The sequence below is a fragment of the Schistocerca cancellata genome, chromosome 7 (assembly GCF_023864275.1).
Source record: "Schistocerca cancellata isolate TAMUIC-IGC-003103 chromosome 7, iqSchCanc2.1, whole genome shotgun sequence".
NCBI lineage: Eukaryota > Metazoa > Arthropoda > Insecta > Orthoptera > Acrididae > Schistocerca > Schistocerca cancellata.
This window is the reverse complement of record NC_064632.1, coordinates 592066288-592080400: the sequence shown is the minus strand read 5'-3', so window position 1 is coordinate 592080400 and position 14113 is coordinate 592066288. Positions and strand designations below refer to the sequence as shown.

The following is a 14113-nucleotide window of genomic DNA, read 5'->3' as shown; positions in this document are numbered from 1 at the left end:
TGGAGGATTTCACTGATCAGCAGCTTGCAGATGATATTATAGAGCATAGTAATAGTTGCTGGGGATCGGGCATTGTTTTTGTGCCTAAAGAATCTATGAATGGAACTGAGAAATATAGGTTCTGATAAGACTACCGATACCTCAATAATAAAACAGTAATGTCGCATACCCCATTCCAAACATATCAGAGACTTTGGATCACTTAGGGCAGTGCCAGTGTTTCTCTATGTTGGATTTGACAAGTGGTTATCATCAGTTAGAGGTGGCTCCAGAGGATCGTCCAAAAACTGCTTTCTCTACACCTGAAGGCGATTACCAGTACATCAGAATGCCATTTGGTTTGAAAAATGCTCTGGCAACATTTCAGAGGTTGCTAGACAGTGCGCTGAGGGGTTTGAAACCACGGCAGGATTTTGTCTGTTTGGATGAGCTTATAGTGTTTTCCAGTAGTATGGAGCAACATAGACAGTGGTTAAGGGAAGTCTTTAAAAGATTAAGAGCAGCTTGTTTGACATTGAGCCTGGAGAAGTGTCATTTTACATTGGAAGAAGTGAAATATTTAGGTCATATCATCAGTAAGTACAGAGTGTGAACAGATCTGTGGTTGGTACAGGCTGTAAGGGATTTTCGGGAGCCGAAAACAGTTAAGGAAGTCCAATCATTTGTCAGAATTTGCAATTTCTATCGAAAGTTTGTGAAGGGTTTTGCAGATTTAGCACAGCCATTGATGAAATTGTTATGGAATGGTGTGTAATTTTTTGTGGACAGAAGAGTGTCAGAAAGTGTTTGACATATTGAAAGAAGTATTAACATCAAGTCTGGTGCTTGTGTTTCCACATTTTGAAAAGGAATTTATTCTAGCATGCAATGCATCGAATCAAGCATTAGGGTGTGTTCTTAGCCAGGAAACTGACAGGAAAGTACATCCTGTAGCCTATGCATCTAGACAGTTGAATGCAGCAGAGAGGAATTACTCAACAACAGACAGGAAGATGCTTAGGGTACTCTATGGAATCACATATTTTAAATGTTATTTGTATGGGAGAAGATTTTGGGTAGTGACAGATCATTCTGCATTGAATTGCTTCTTGGGGTTGAAGGTTCCATCCACTACACTCACTAGATGGGCTGTGAGAGTTGAGTTTGGCTATGAGGTTGAGCACAAGCCTGGGAAGAAGCATGGTAATGCAGATACACTGAGTAGAAAGGTGGCAAAAGTAGAAGTCATAGGTTATGACCTAGCAGTATGGCAAGAATTACAGGACACTGACAACCATTGTAAATTGTATCGGGCACAGCCACAATTTAATATGTACGATGGTCTTCTGTGTAGGGAAGCAAAGTTAGGGCCAAGGATAGTGGTGCCAGCGAAGCTGAGGGATGAGATTTTAAAAGAAGCACATGGTCATGTGTTATCTGGTCATGGTGGGAGTAGAGTGACGAACAGGACAGTGGCGGAGAGGTATTGGTGGAGAGGTAGGAAAGTAGATGTGGATCACTATGTCAAGAAATGTATACCATGTGCGCAAAAAGCAGATTTAAGTCAGAAATGGATACAGCTACAATGACTGCCGGAAGCAACATGTGCATTTTCTATGTTGGGAATTGATGTCTTAGGACCTGTCGGTCGAACGCTATCAGGGGACAGATTTGTTCTGAGAGTAATAACCCATTTTTCAAGGTATGTGGAGATGGTGGCTATGCCAGATCAACAGGCAGCAATGATCGTGCAAGTATTAATAAACAACTGGATTTTGAAGTTTGGTGTACTGGAGACAATAATTACTGACCAAAGGACCAACTTCATGTCAGATTTAATGAAGGAACTGTGTAAATTGTTGAACGTAAGGAAGCTGAGGATGAGCATGTTGCATCCACAGGCAAACCGGAAGGACAGAATGGTTACACAGAACAATTGGGAAGATGCTGAGTTTTTATGTAACTTCTCATCACCAACAGTGGGACGAGTATTTGAAGCATACTGTATGCACATACAATGCAAAAGTCTGTACCAGTACTGGTTTGGCTCTGTTCAAGGTAGTGTATGGACGAAAAATGCTATCACCATTTGATTTAGTGAAGCTACAGAAAGGAAGGACCAGAGAATCTGTATGTCAATTTGTGAGGACAATTTGGGATGTTTGGAAACAAGTACAAAAGGTGAATACAAAGGCTTTGGAAAGGCAGGAAGATGCAGTGAAGCAGAAAGGAAGTTTACTGCAGTATAGAGTAGGGCAATAGATAATGCTATCCACCCCTATACGCTAAAAGGGAAAATGAAGAAGTTCTTCATGAGGTATCAAGAGCCATACCAAGTAGTTGAAACCACATCTCCTGTTAATGTTAAGCTTCAGCTGCCAACTAGAACAATGATAGTACACATTGGGCGGTTCCAGCCCTTTAAGGATTGCCTGGATGTGCTTCCAGGCATGTCACAGGAAGGGAAGAGGAAGAAAGAGAGAGTAGAGAGAGGTGTTAAGCACAGGGAAAAAAAGGAAGATAGAGTACAGCATGATGTACCATATGCCTTGTGATCCGGAAAGTAGTAGAGTATTTGTAGTTTTTGTTTTCTTGTTATGTTCAAAAATGGTTCAAATGCCTCTGAGCACTATGGGACTTAACTTCTGAGGTCATCAGTCCCCTAGAACTTAGAACTACTTAAGCCTAACTAAACAAAGGACATCACAAACATCCATGCCCGAGGCAGGATTCGAACCTGCGACCATAGCAGTCGCTCGGTTCCGGACTGAAGCACCTAGAACCACTCAGCCACCGTGGCCTGCTCTTGTTAGGTATCATTGGGTTTGCGTAGATTAATTAGGCATTGTGTTTTCATATGTTGTATGTGTTTCCTAGTATTGTGAGCCTGCTGGGGGACAGCAGTCTTTTTGAAGAGGAGGGAAGGGAGATGGAGATCCCTGTCCTCAGGTCACTGAAAAGGGGAGCGGAATTTTAATCAGTGGAATTGCGTGTAACATAATAGGGCCAACCTCCCATCTGCCAGCATCAGTTTCAGAAGTCACATAATTGAATGTTACACAGCCACAGCTGTACTGGCCAGAAGCAACGTTAGAGTTTTGCCAAAGCAGAATCTGATCTTGTTAAATCAAACTCTGGAATCAGGTCTGTTGAGATCTGTAAACCAGTTCATTTCAGAGCAAGAGGAGTGCATATCAGCTAAGCAGCTTGTGCTGCATGTCACTCAATATAGGGAAAGGCAACGACAAGTAAAGATCGTTTTGAGCACCTCTGTGCCAAGTTCCATCGCAGCCTTAACTTTGTTGTGTGTTGTTTTCATTCTGATCAGGCAAAGAGCTAGTTCCAAGAGGGAACCAACGGTAGTCCAAATCCCAGTGGACTGGATACCAAAGGCGTAAGATGGGTAGGAAAGGGGTTGATCGAGCATTAAGTGGAGTGGTCATCAAGTAAGGAGTTTTCACGTTTTGTCTCGTGTAAGGCGTTTTAAGAGGACTAGACCACATCTATATTTTCTAATAGTAGTAGTAAATATGTCATAAGTATGTGCCGACCCAAACATGTTTAAGAGTAGTTAGAGGTCAACCCGGGGACCGGGTCTTTCCAAAGGGGGGAATAATGTAGAGGCACCACCGTTTAAGATAGGAAAAAGTTAGATTTGGTGCAATATTTCCTAGCACACAAGTTATAGCCAGGCGTGGGCCTGTTGACAGTAAGTTACTCTTACCAGTGGTTACAAAGTAGAATGGAGGCCGCATGCTTGAAGAACCACTGAAAAGAGTAAATGCAGTGGTTTGCATGACACAAGTTACAGGCAGAAGGGGCCCACTGGCTCAACCTAGGTGTTATGAGGACGTGACTTGGAGTGGCGTGTTAGCAAAACAGAGGCACACAGAGGCATATAAGTAGGTGATGGTTTTCTAATGGGGGGATTCAAGTGAAGCAGCTCTCCTGGATGGTGAGGCATGTCACACCACTTGCTGCACACAGCAGCAGATGGGGCGCCAGTGTTCCAATCCACAGTGGGTCGCTGGTTCGACCCTCTGAGGCCAACGCGAGGTCTGTAGCCAGCCAGTGGTGGGCCACTTGATGGCTTGCTACCGCAGGCAGTCTTGTTGGCTCCCAACACATGCTGGAAGCATCCTGAGGCGAAGGCTGCTGAGTCGGCTGCCAGTGCATCCTGACGTCGTCAAAACACCGTCACTGTACACGGCCGGCACACCATAGTATGTTACATGGTTCACTGAGGTAGCCCTTCCACACAAAGCTGTTTTGCAGACAGCAAAGTGGCATCCTAAGCTTCATGGAACCCTATGACACAGACAGAGGGGAACGCGGCACTGTAGCTAGGAATAATAAAATACTTGAAGATCACGGCTGAGTTTTAATATGGTGCATCCTGAAAGTTTCCATCCACGTCCAAAATTCCTCCACCACACACCAACATCTACATTTGGCACTGACAGCTACACATGAGTCACTGTTGAGAGGTTTGTGATTTAACTCTAGGTTTTGGCCTAGAGTCTGCTAATCAGAGATGGCACCCTGTTACCTCTTCTCCATTGCAGCATGAATACTTGCGCTGGATGGATCTTATACCACATAGGTTTCAACCAGCAGTCTCTGGATCAAATGCCATTTCTCTGAGACACATTAGTGGTTAAGGGATATGGAGTATATAATAGGATTCAAGTTTAGGGATGAATCTACCAAAGAGAGAAGACAATGATAAAAACAATATTTTAATCTAAATAAAATTCTGTAAATTACAAACAAGTGGAAAAACAATGCTAAGAGCATCATAAAATGTAAATTATGAAAGAGCTGAATAAATAAGAACATGGTATACAATCAAAGGAGCAACTCTAAGATGAGACATTTGTCAAGGCTCCACCCTTGGTCGATTTCTGTTTATTATGTTATTTTATGATTGATCTGCCCCAAGGCCATTGACACCAATATACTGTAGTCAAATCACTGTGCTAATGAATTCCATAATGTGAGTTTTGATACACACTCCACCCTGGTAAATTTATTAAACACAAACTGTTACTTGTACTAAATGCAGAGAATCTCATACAAGTTTCATCAAGGACAGATGATATCAGATTTGAAAATGTACCTATAAATCTGGAGGTAACTAGCAAATTACTTGAAGTGTGGATAGGTGACACTCAATGCTAGGACATGCATAAAAAAATTATTAAATAGAATTAGCAGTTGGTGCTACATTTAATGTACTAAATAGTGTCTGTGACTTCAAAACACTGAAATGTGCATACTCTGCACTTGTACACTCATTACTTATGCACTGCATTCCATTTTGAGATATGTCACACAGACAGACATTTGTTATGCTGAAGAAAATAATTAAGATAATGAGAGAGTCTCTCTCCTCCATCACTAAACATCTATTTCTATAGGCCAATACCCTGCCAGTACCTTGTAATTATTCATGAAACAGAGTGTTTTATTCGAGAAATTTTACATATCTGTCTGAAAAATGAAGACGTCCACCAACATTCACATCTTTCATTCCAGTAATATATCTATAATTACTCAATGGCTATTTTAAGGGTTCATCAGCAAAATCCACGTGGGAGTTCCTCTATACAACAAGCTACTCAGATGCTTAAAGTCAAATAGAGAGGGCTTCAGAGCAAAAGTGAAAACATTGTTTCAGAAGTACTGCTGTAGTACAACAAAATAATTTATGAATGCCAATTTTACATGATCAGGTTCAACAATTATGGAATGGATAAATTGCTGCTCACTATAAAGATGACATGTTTAGTTGCAGAGAGGTACAATGAAAAGACTGGTACACATTAGGCTTTTAGCAAAATTCTTCATCAGAAAAGAAAAACACACATGCATTTACACAAGGAAGCATACCACAAAGCACATCCAGACATAATGATCCTACTTGCAGACAAATGTTCCGCCACTGTTATTATGAACTGTAGTGACTACCTGGCAGAAGATCTCCACCAAGCTTCTGTCTCCTCTGGATTTTAACTAAAAACTCCATCTGCTTTGAAGGGAAGGTACACAAAAAAACTGTGGCACAGCCATGGGCACCCACATGGCACCCTCCTATGCCAACCTGTTATTGGGCCTTGCTAGCCTCAAACCCCTAGTCTGTTAATTTTTGCTGATGATACCTTCATGATCTGGAGTCAGGGCCAAGACACCTCATCCTCATTCCTTCACAACCTCAACACCTTCTCTCCAACTTGCTTCAACTGGTCCTCCTCAACCCAGTGTGCCATCTTCCTGGATATTAACCTCCTCCTCTCTAATGGATGTCTTCACACCTCTGCCCACATTAAACCCACCAACCACCACCAGTAACTGCATTTTCAACAGATGTCATCCCTTACACACCAAAAACCATTCCCATACATTCTGACTGGGCGGGGATGATATGTGTTGAGTGACAAGAACTCCCATACCCATATGCTGAAGGCCTCACCATGGCCTTCACATACAGGCTCTGTCCCCAGACCTAGTCTACAAACAGATTTCGTGTCATTTCTCCATACATCCCAGTCCTCCCACCACCTTCAAGTACTAGCTACAAAGGAATGCCCCAGTCCATACCATCTAGTTCTGGAACAACTGAACCACATCCTTCATTAGGGCTTTGATTATCTATCATCATGCCCTGATATGAGGAATATCCTACATAAGATCCTTCCCATTTCTACTAAAGTGGAACATCCACAACATCTTAGTCCATCCCTATGCCACTCCAAAGCCCTTGCAATGAGTATCATATCCCTTTTGAAGACTCAGTTACAAGTCCTGCCCAATCCACCCACCCATCAACCAGTTACTATTCCAGTCTTGTCACAGACTTATCCTACCCCAGCAGAGACCATACCATGCGTGAAAGTAGCCATATAATGTACCAGCTCTGCTGTGAACATTACTCAGGTTTTTGTTTTGGTGTGTCTACAGACCTGCTACCGCCAACGATGACTGGCCACTGCCAAATTTGGCCAAGACAATAGTGGACCACCCTGTTGCACATGCAGCTGAACATAACATCTTGATTTAAATGGTTGCTTTGCAACGTGCGCCATCTGGATCCTCCTCGTCACCACCAGCTTTTAACTGAGTAGACAAGAGTTATCCTTACAACACATTCTCCACATCTGAAATGATCCCAGCTTCAACCAGCTGTAACTTGCTGCCCCCCCTCCTACCCCCACCACCCAACCCCTTTTTTCTGTCACCTCCTCCCAGCTCATGTTCCTCCACTCTCATTGCACACTACCAATAAATCCACCAATCTTTCACTCTTCTCTGCCCTTCTAGTTTCTACTCACTTTCTTCCTCTTCCCTCCCTCCCTCACCTCCCAGTGTCCTGATGCTGCACCAGCCAGCCATGTCTGCCATCTCTAGTCCCTTCACACTGTGCCATGCAGCACTGTTTCCTCTTCCACCACACATCCATTTTATCCCGCCCTCTGTTCCACTCCATTATGGATTTTTGCTCCCATTCTATACATTTCAGTCTGCCCTGAGCAGCCAGAGATTGTGCTCATGTGTGTTTGAGGTGTGCTTGCTTTGTGAATGTGTGTGGTTTTTTTCTTTCCTGATGAAGGCTTTGCCCAATAGCTTAATGTGTAACAGTCTTTTCATAGTGCTCGTCTGCAATTCAACGTGTCATCCTCATAACAAGTAGCAGTGTATCCTTTTCTTTTGCTAAAATGAACAAATCATAATATTTACATAAATTGCTATTGTGACTTGTCCCATATCCATGTGTAACAATGCACAACAGTATTTCTAGGACCAATAAAAATCAAATTATAAAAAAGTTAAACAAAGTGTTGTAGCCAGAATGCCTGAGCTGCTGGAGTTGATGGTCATGTATTTGTGAGGTGTGCTTGCTTTTGTATGTGAATGGTGTGTGTCTCTCTTTTGCTAATGAAGGCTGTAGCCAAAAGCTTTGTATTTAAGTGTCTTTTAATTGTGCCTGTCTGGAACTCAAAGTGTCTTCTTTACAATAAGTATCAATCTATCTTTTCCTACATTGTTGATATTCCTATGTGGAGTTCTCACACTTTGAAAGTGTTTTAGATAGATAGGGATGGAGGGCTGACTTGGAGAAGTTGGAACTACAGACTAAAACTTGAACTTCTAAAAACCATCAAAATTTACATTCAGAAAACCATTAAATGATAATGTGAATATTTTGTTCACATTCCTGGATCCTAACACGTAAGTACTGTAAACCTCTAAGCCCCAGTCTTCTCCTTCAAAAATTTGTGGTATTGTTTTTACCCTGCTGTATTTTGAATAATATTGTATTCTTCCACAGTAGAAGCACATTATGTACGTCTTCAAAATAAGATAAACAACTGAAATTACTATAAATTTCAAAAAACTGAGAGTTGGTGTTTAAGAATTCTGTCACTGAAGTGGATTATTGGATGAATCTGATAAACAACTTATATTTCCAGCTCCACAAGTAGCCCCATCTGCTGCCGAAAATCCAGTACTTGGTATTACAAATGTGAGTGCATCTGTAACGTGGCTGCCACCTAGAGACTGTGCTCTGCTTAATGGTTACCTGTATGGTTACACTTACAAACTGGTAGACAATGAAACAGGACAAGTTATGAAGGAGAACACAATACAAGAAAATGTACAGTTTGTCAACTTCACAGACCTAAAGCCTAACCATTGTTACAATGCTCAAATTGCAGTTGTCACCTCCGGTGGAACTGACTTATCAAATAGAATCGTTATACCATTTTGCACAAGCCCAACAGGTAAGAAACATTCTGTCTGTAACTGCTGGGAAAAAGTAAGTATATGTTTAAAATATAATTTTCTAAAAGTCTCCAGGTATGAGATGAATCATATAACGGGTTTCTTTATAATAACAAGAATATAACAAAACTAACTAATGTTTGCTCTGTAATAGCTGGATCAGTATTACTTGAACTATGCTGTACGTTTCATATTGAATAGTATTACTGGTTTCCAAAAATCATGTTTGCTTTTTGTAGCCATGATCAGGACAATAACTTAAACCAGTGTATAGGTCGCATTAATCATTTTGGTTTCTAATGGAGGATCGTAATTTCTTTTGCAAGGATTTTTTTTTTTGTGTGTGTGTGTGTGTGTGTGTGTGTGTGTGTGTGTGTGTGTGTGTGTGTGTGTGTGTGTGTGTGTGTGTGTGTGTGTTGAAAGTGTTATCATTGTATACATTTATTCTGAGAGTGTTTGCATCTAATGACAATACATCTTATGAAAAATGAAGTAATTTGTGTTATGAAAGATCACTACTTCATTTACATAAGACATATCATCATTGCTTGAAACTGCTCACAGTGCAAAATACACACATATGAACAAGAATAAAGGACATATACATTACTCAGAGTCATAGATTCCCATTCCACTTTCAGGCTGTCTTTAGTGCAGAAAGGGGTGCACAATGCTGCAAATAAATTTTTGATCACATATCCAGTGCTATAAAATGTCTGAAAGACAGCAAAGTAAAATTTGAAAATAAACTGAAAAAGAATTTCTATTATTGTAGTGCGTAAGAAATGAAGTTAGAAATTACTGACTCACTTTGTGCATTAAATAATACAAAAAAATTGTAAATGTTCAGGATGTAGGCATATTTACAAATTAATTTTTGATGTGAATGTAAAACGACTCATTCCACATCATTATGATTTATCATGCAGATGATCTGTGCAACATGGAGCTAAATAATTAACATTGCCACTAGAATCAGTGCTTATGAAAATGAAACTTCATACTCTCAGTCCACATCCCTTAAGCATTTGATGATGTCTTGTTCTTGAGAGTAATTTAGTTAACATATCACTGAGCATCTGCTCTATTAGGATTTGTCTCTCCAATAAAATTATGTATGGTATCAATATGTCCTGTTCTTGCACTGTAGCCACTTGTTCTGAATAAGTCAACTGTATCTTTTATATATATTATGAATGAAAGAGGAAGCCGCCTGGTGGAATTCTGCACAGAGCATAACTTAGTCATAGCAAACACTTGGTTCAAGAATCATGAAAGAAGGTTATATATGTGGAAGAGGCCTGGAGACACTGGAATGTTTCAGATAGATTATATAATGGTAAGACAGAGGTTTAGGAGCCAGGTTTTAAAATGTAAGACATTTCCAGGTGCAGATGTGGACTCTGACCACACTCTATTGGTTACGAAATGTAGATTAAAACTGAAGAAAGTGCAAGAAGGTGGGAATTTAAGGAGATGGGACCTGGATAAACTGAAACAACCTGAGATTGTTGAGAGTTTCAGAGAGACCATTAGGGAATGATTGACAAGACTGGAGGAAAGAAATAAAGAAGAAGAAGAATGGGCAGCTTTGAGAGATGGAATAGTGAAAGCAGCAGAGGATCAAGTAGGTAAAAAGATGAGGGCTAGTAGAAATCCTTGCATAACAGAAGAGATACTGAGTTTAATTGATGAAAGGAGAAAATATAAAAATGCAGTAAGTGAAACAGGCAAAAAGGAATACAAACGTCTCAAAAAATGAGATTGACAGGAAGTGCAAAATGGCTAAGCAGGGATGGCTAGAGGACAAATGTAAGGATGTAGAGTCTTATCTCATTAGGGGTAAGATAGATACTGCCTACAGGAAAATTAAAGAGACCTTTGGAGAAAAGAGAACCACTTGTATGAACATCAAGAACTCAGATGGAAAGCAAAGAAGGGAAAGCAGAAAGGTGGAAGGAGTATATAGAGGGTCTATACAAGGGCAATGTACTTGAAGACAATATTATGGAAATGGAAGAGGATGCAGATGAAGATGAAATGGGAGATATGGTACTGCGTGAAGAGTTTGACACAGCACTTAAAGACCTGAGTCGAAACAAGGCCCCACGATTAGACAACATTCCATTCGAACTACTGACAGCCTTGGGAGCGCCAGTCCTGACAAAAATCTACCATCTGGTGAGCAAGACATATGAGACAGGTAAAATATCCTCAGACTTCAAGAAGAATATAATAATTCCAATTCTAAAGAAAGCAGGTGTTGACAGATGTGAAAATTACCAAACTATCAGTTTAATAAGTTACTGCTGCAAAATACTAATGGGAATTATTTACAAACGAATGGAAAAACTAGTAGAACCCAAACTCGGGGAAGATCAGTTTGGTTTCCGTAGAAATATCGGAACATGTGAGGCAATACTGACCCTCGGGCTTATCTTAGAAGATAGATTAAGGAAAGGCAAACCTATGTTTCTAGCATTTGTAGACTTAGGGAAAGCTTTTGACAATGTTGACTAGGAATGTTGGGCTAGGAATTAAATCCATGGAGAAGAAATAAAAAATTTAAGGTTTGCAAATAACACTGTAATTATATCAGGGGCAGCAAAAAACCAGGAAGAGCAGTAAAAGGGAATGGATAGTGTCTTGAAAGGAGGATATCAGATGAACATCCACAAAAGCAAAACGAGGATAATGGAATGTAGTTGAATTAAATCAGGTGATGCTGAGGGATTTAGATTAGGAAATAAGACACTTAAAGTAGTAGATGAGTTTTGCTATTTGGGGAGCAAAATAACTGATGATGGTCAAAGTAGAGAGGATACAAAATGTAGACTGGCAATGGCAAGGAAAGCATTTCTGAAGAAGAGAAATTTGTTAACATCAAGTATAGATTTAAGTGTCAGGTAGAATTTTCTAAAAGTACACTCCTGGAAATTGAAATAAGAACACCGTGAATTCATTGTCCCAGGAAGGGGAAACTTTATTGACACATTCCTGGGGTCAGATACATCACATGATCACACTGACAGAACCGCAGGCACATAGACACAGGCAACAGAGCATGCACAATGTCGGCACTAGTACAGTGTATATCCACCTTTAGCAGCAATGCAGGCTGCTATTCTCCCATGGAGATGATTGTAGAGATGCTGGATGTAGTCCTGTGGAACGGCTTGCCATGCCATTTCCACCTGGCACCTCAGTTGGACCAGCGTTCATCCTGGACGTGCAGACAGCAAGTTCCCTTGCCGGTCTAGGAATGGTAGAACGATGGGTTCGATGACGGTTTGGATGTACCGTGCACTATTCAGTGTCCCCTCAACGATCACCAGTGGTGTACGGCCAGTGTAGGAGATCGCTCCCCACACCATGATGCCGGGTGTTGGCCCTGTGTGCCTTGGTCGTATGCAGTCCTGATTGTGGCGCTCACCTGCACGGCGCCAAACACGCATACGACCATCATTGGCACCAAGGCAGAAGCGACTCTCATCGCTGAAGACGACACGTCTCCATTCGTCCCTCCAATCACGCCTGTCACGACACCACTGGAGGCGGGCTGCACGATGTTTGGGCGTGAGCGGAAGACGGCCTAACGGTGTGCGGGACCGTAGCCCAGCTTCATGGAGACGGTTGCGAATGGTCCTTGCCGATACCCCAGGAACAACAGTATCCCTAATTTGCTGGGAAGTGGCGGTGCGGTCCCCTACGGCACTGCGTAGGATCCTACGGTCTTGGCGTGCATCCGTGCGTCGCTGCGGTCCGGTCCCAGGTCGACGGGCATGTGCACCTTCCGCCGACCACTGGCGACAACATCGATGTACTGTGGAGACCTCACACCCCACGTGCTGAGCAATTCGGCGGTACGTCCACCCGGCCTCCCGCATGCCCACTATATGCCCTCGCTCAAAGTCCGTCAACTGCACATACGGTTCACGTCCACGCTGTCGCGGCATGCTACCTGTGTTACAGACTGCGATGGAGCTCCGTATGCCACGGCAAACTGGCTGACACTGACGGCGGCGGTGCACAAATGCTGCGCAGCTAGCGCCATTCGACGGCCAACACCGCAGTTCCTGGTGTGTCCGCTGTGCCGTGCGTGTGATCATTGCTTGTACAGCCCTCTCGCAGTGTCCGGAGCAAGTATGGTGGGTCTGACACACCGGTGTCAATGTCTTCTTTTTTCCATTTCCAGGAGTGTATTTGTATGGAGTGTAGTCATGTAAGGATGTGAAACATGGATGATAAATAGTTTAGACAAGAAGAAAATAGAAGCTTTCGAAATGTGGTGCTACAGAAGAATGCTGAAGATTAGATTGGTAGATCATGTAACTAATGAGGAGATACTGAATAGAAATGGGGAGAAGAGAAATTTGTGACACAATTTGACTAGAAGAAGGGATCAGTTGGTAGGACATGTACTGAGGCATTAATGGATCACCAATTTAATATTGGAGGCCAGTGTGGAGGGTAAAAATTGTAGATGGAGACCAAGAGTTGAATACACTAAGCAGATTCAGAAGGATGTAGATTGCAGTAGGTACAGGGAGATGTAGAAGCTTGCACAGGATAGAGTAGCATGGAGAGCTGCATCAAACCAGTCTCTGGACTGAAGACCACAACAACCACAACTATTCCATAAGATGAGAGGAAGCAATGTAAAAAGTTTTGTGCTTAGAAATATTTCTCATATGATGACCTGAAGAGAATGGTACTGACAGATTTTAAGTAACTTCATGTTGTCTTACAAAGCTATTACATGGTGAACTGTAGGTAAGATAAGAAAAGTATTTCTTTGTCAAGAGGAAGCAATAAAAATATTGCTGCATCCAGTGAGTCATATGCCGTGTGTTACAGTTAAAGTTACTGGTTGTTGATGTGAGTGTCACAGCTTCAGTTTCCACCTCCTGCAGTTATGGCATAACATTGGTGATTTCTGGAAGGCCCTGGGTCTTACTTATTGATGAAATATTGGAATATGGTAGAATATTCTGTGCATGCATAATCAGGAGCACTCTATTGCTGCAACAGACAGTTCAGCTTTGTCTGTACTATTGGTGTGCTCAATAAATGTGACATGTGAGTTATTGCTGACAACCCTTCTCTAGTAACTGGTACTTGATTCTGAATGATATGTGACAAAATTATACAAATTAGCTGATCATAGATGTTACTGAAGGCTTGGAATTCTTCAGGCCACTTCTCTGGATGTAGGACATGTTAAAGTGCTGTTCCATTGCTCACCCAACCTCCACATCATCCAAGTCCATCACTATGCCACTCCCAATCCCAACCCATTGCCACAAGGATTATATCCCTGCAGAAGACCCAGGTGCAAGACCTGCACAAT

General features: G+C 41.8%; 1 protein-coding gene across 2 annotated transcripts in view; it reads left to right on the top strand.

Annotated features, from left to right (window-relative positions):
• Positions 1-14113, top strand: part of LOC126091863 (tenascin-X-like) — a 771043-nt gene that overhangs the window by 633735 nt on the left and 123195 nt on the right. For both annotated transcript variants that reach the window (XM_049907142.1, XM_049907141.1), the window contains one exon: positions 8451-8762. In XM_049907142.1, coding sequence (XP_049763099.1) covers positions 8451-8762 — 312 coding nt within the window. The remainder of the gene's footprint in view (positions 1-8450; positions 8763-14113) is intronic.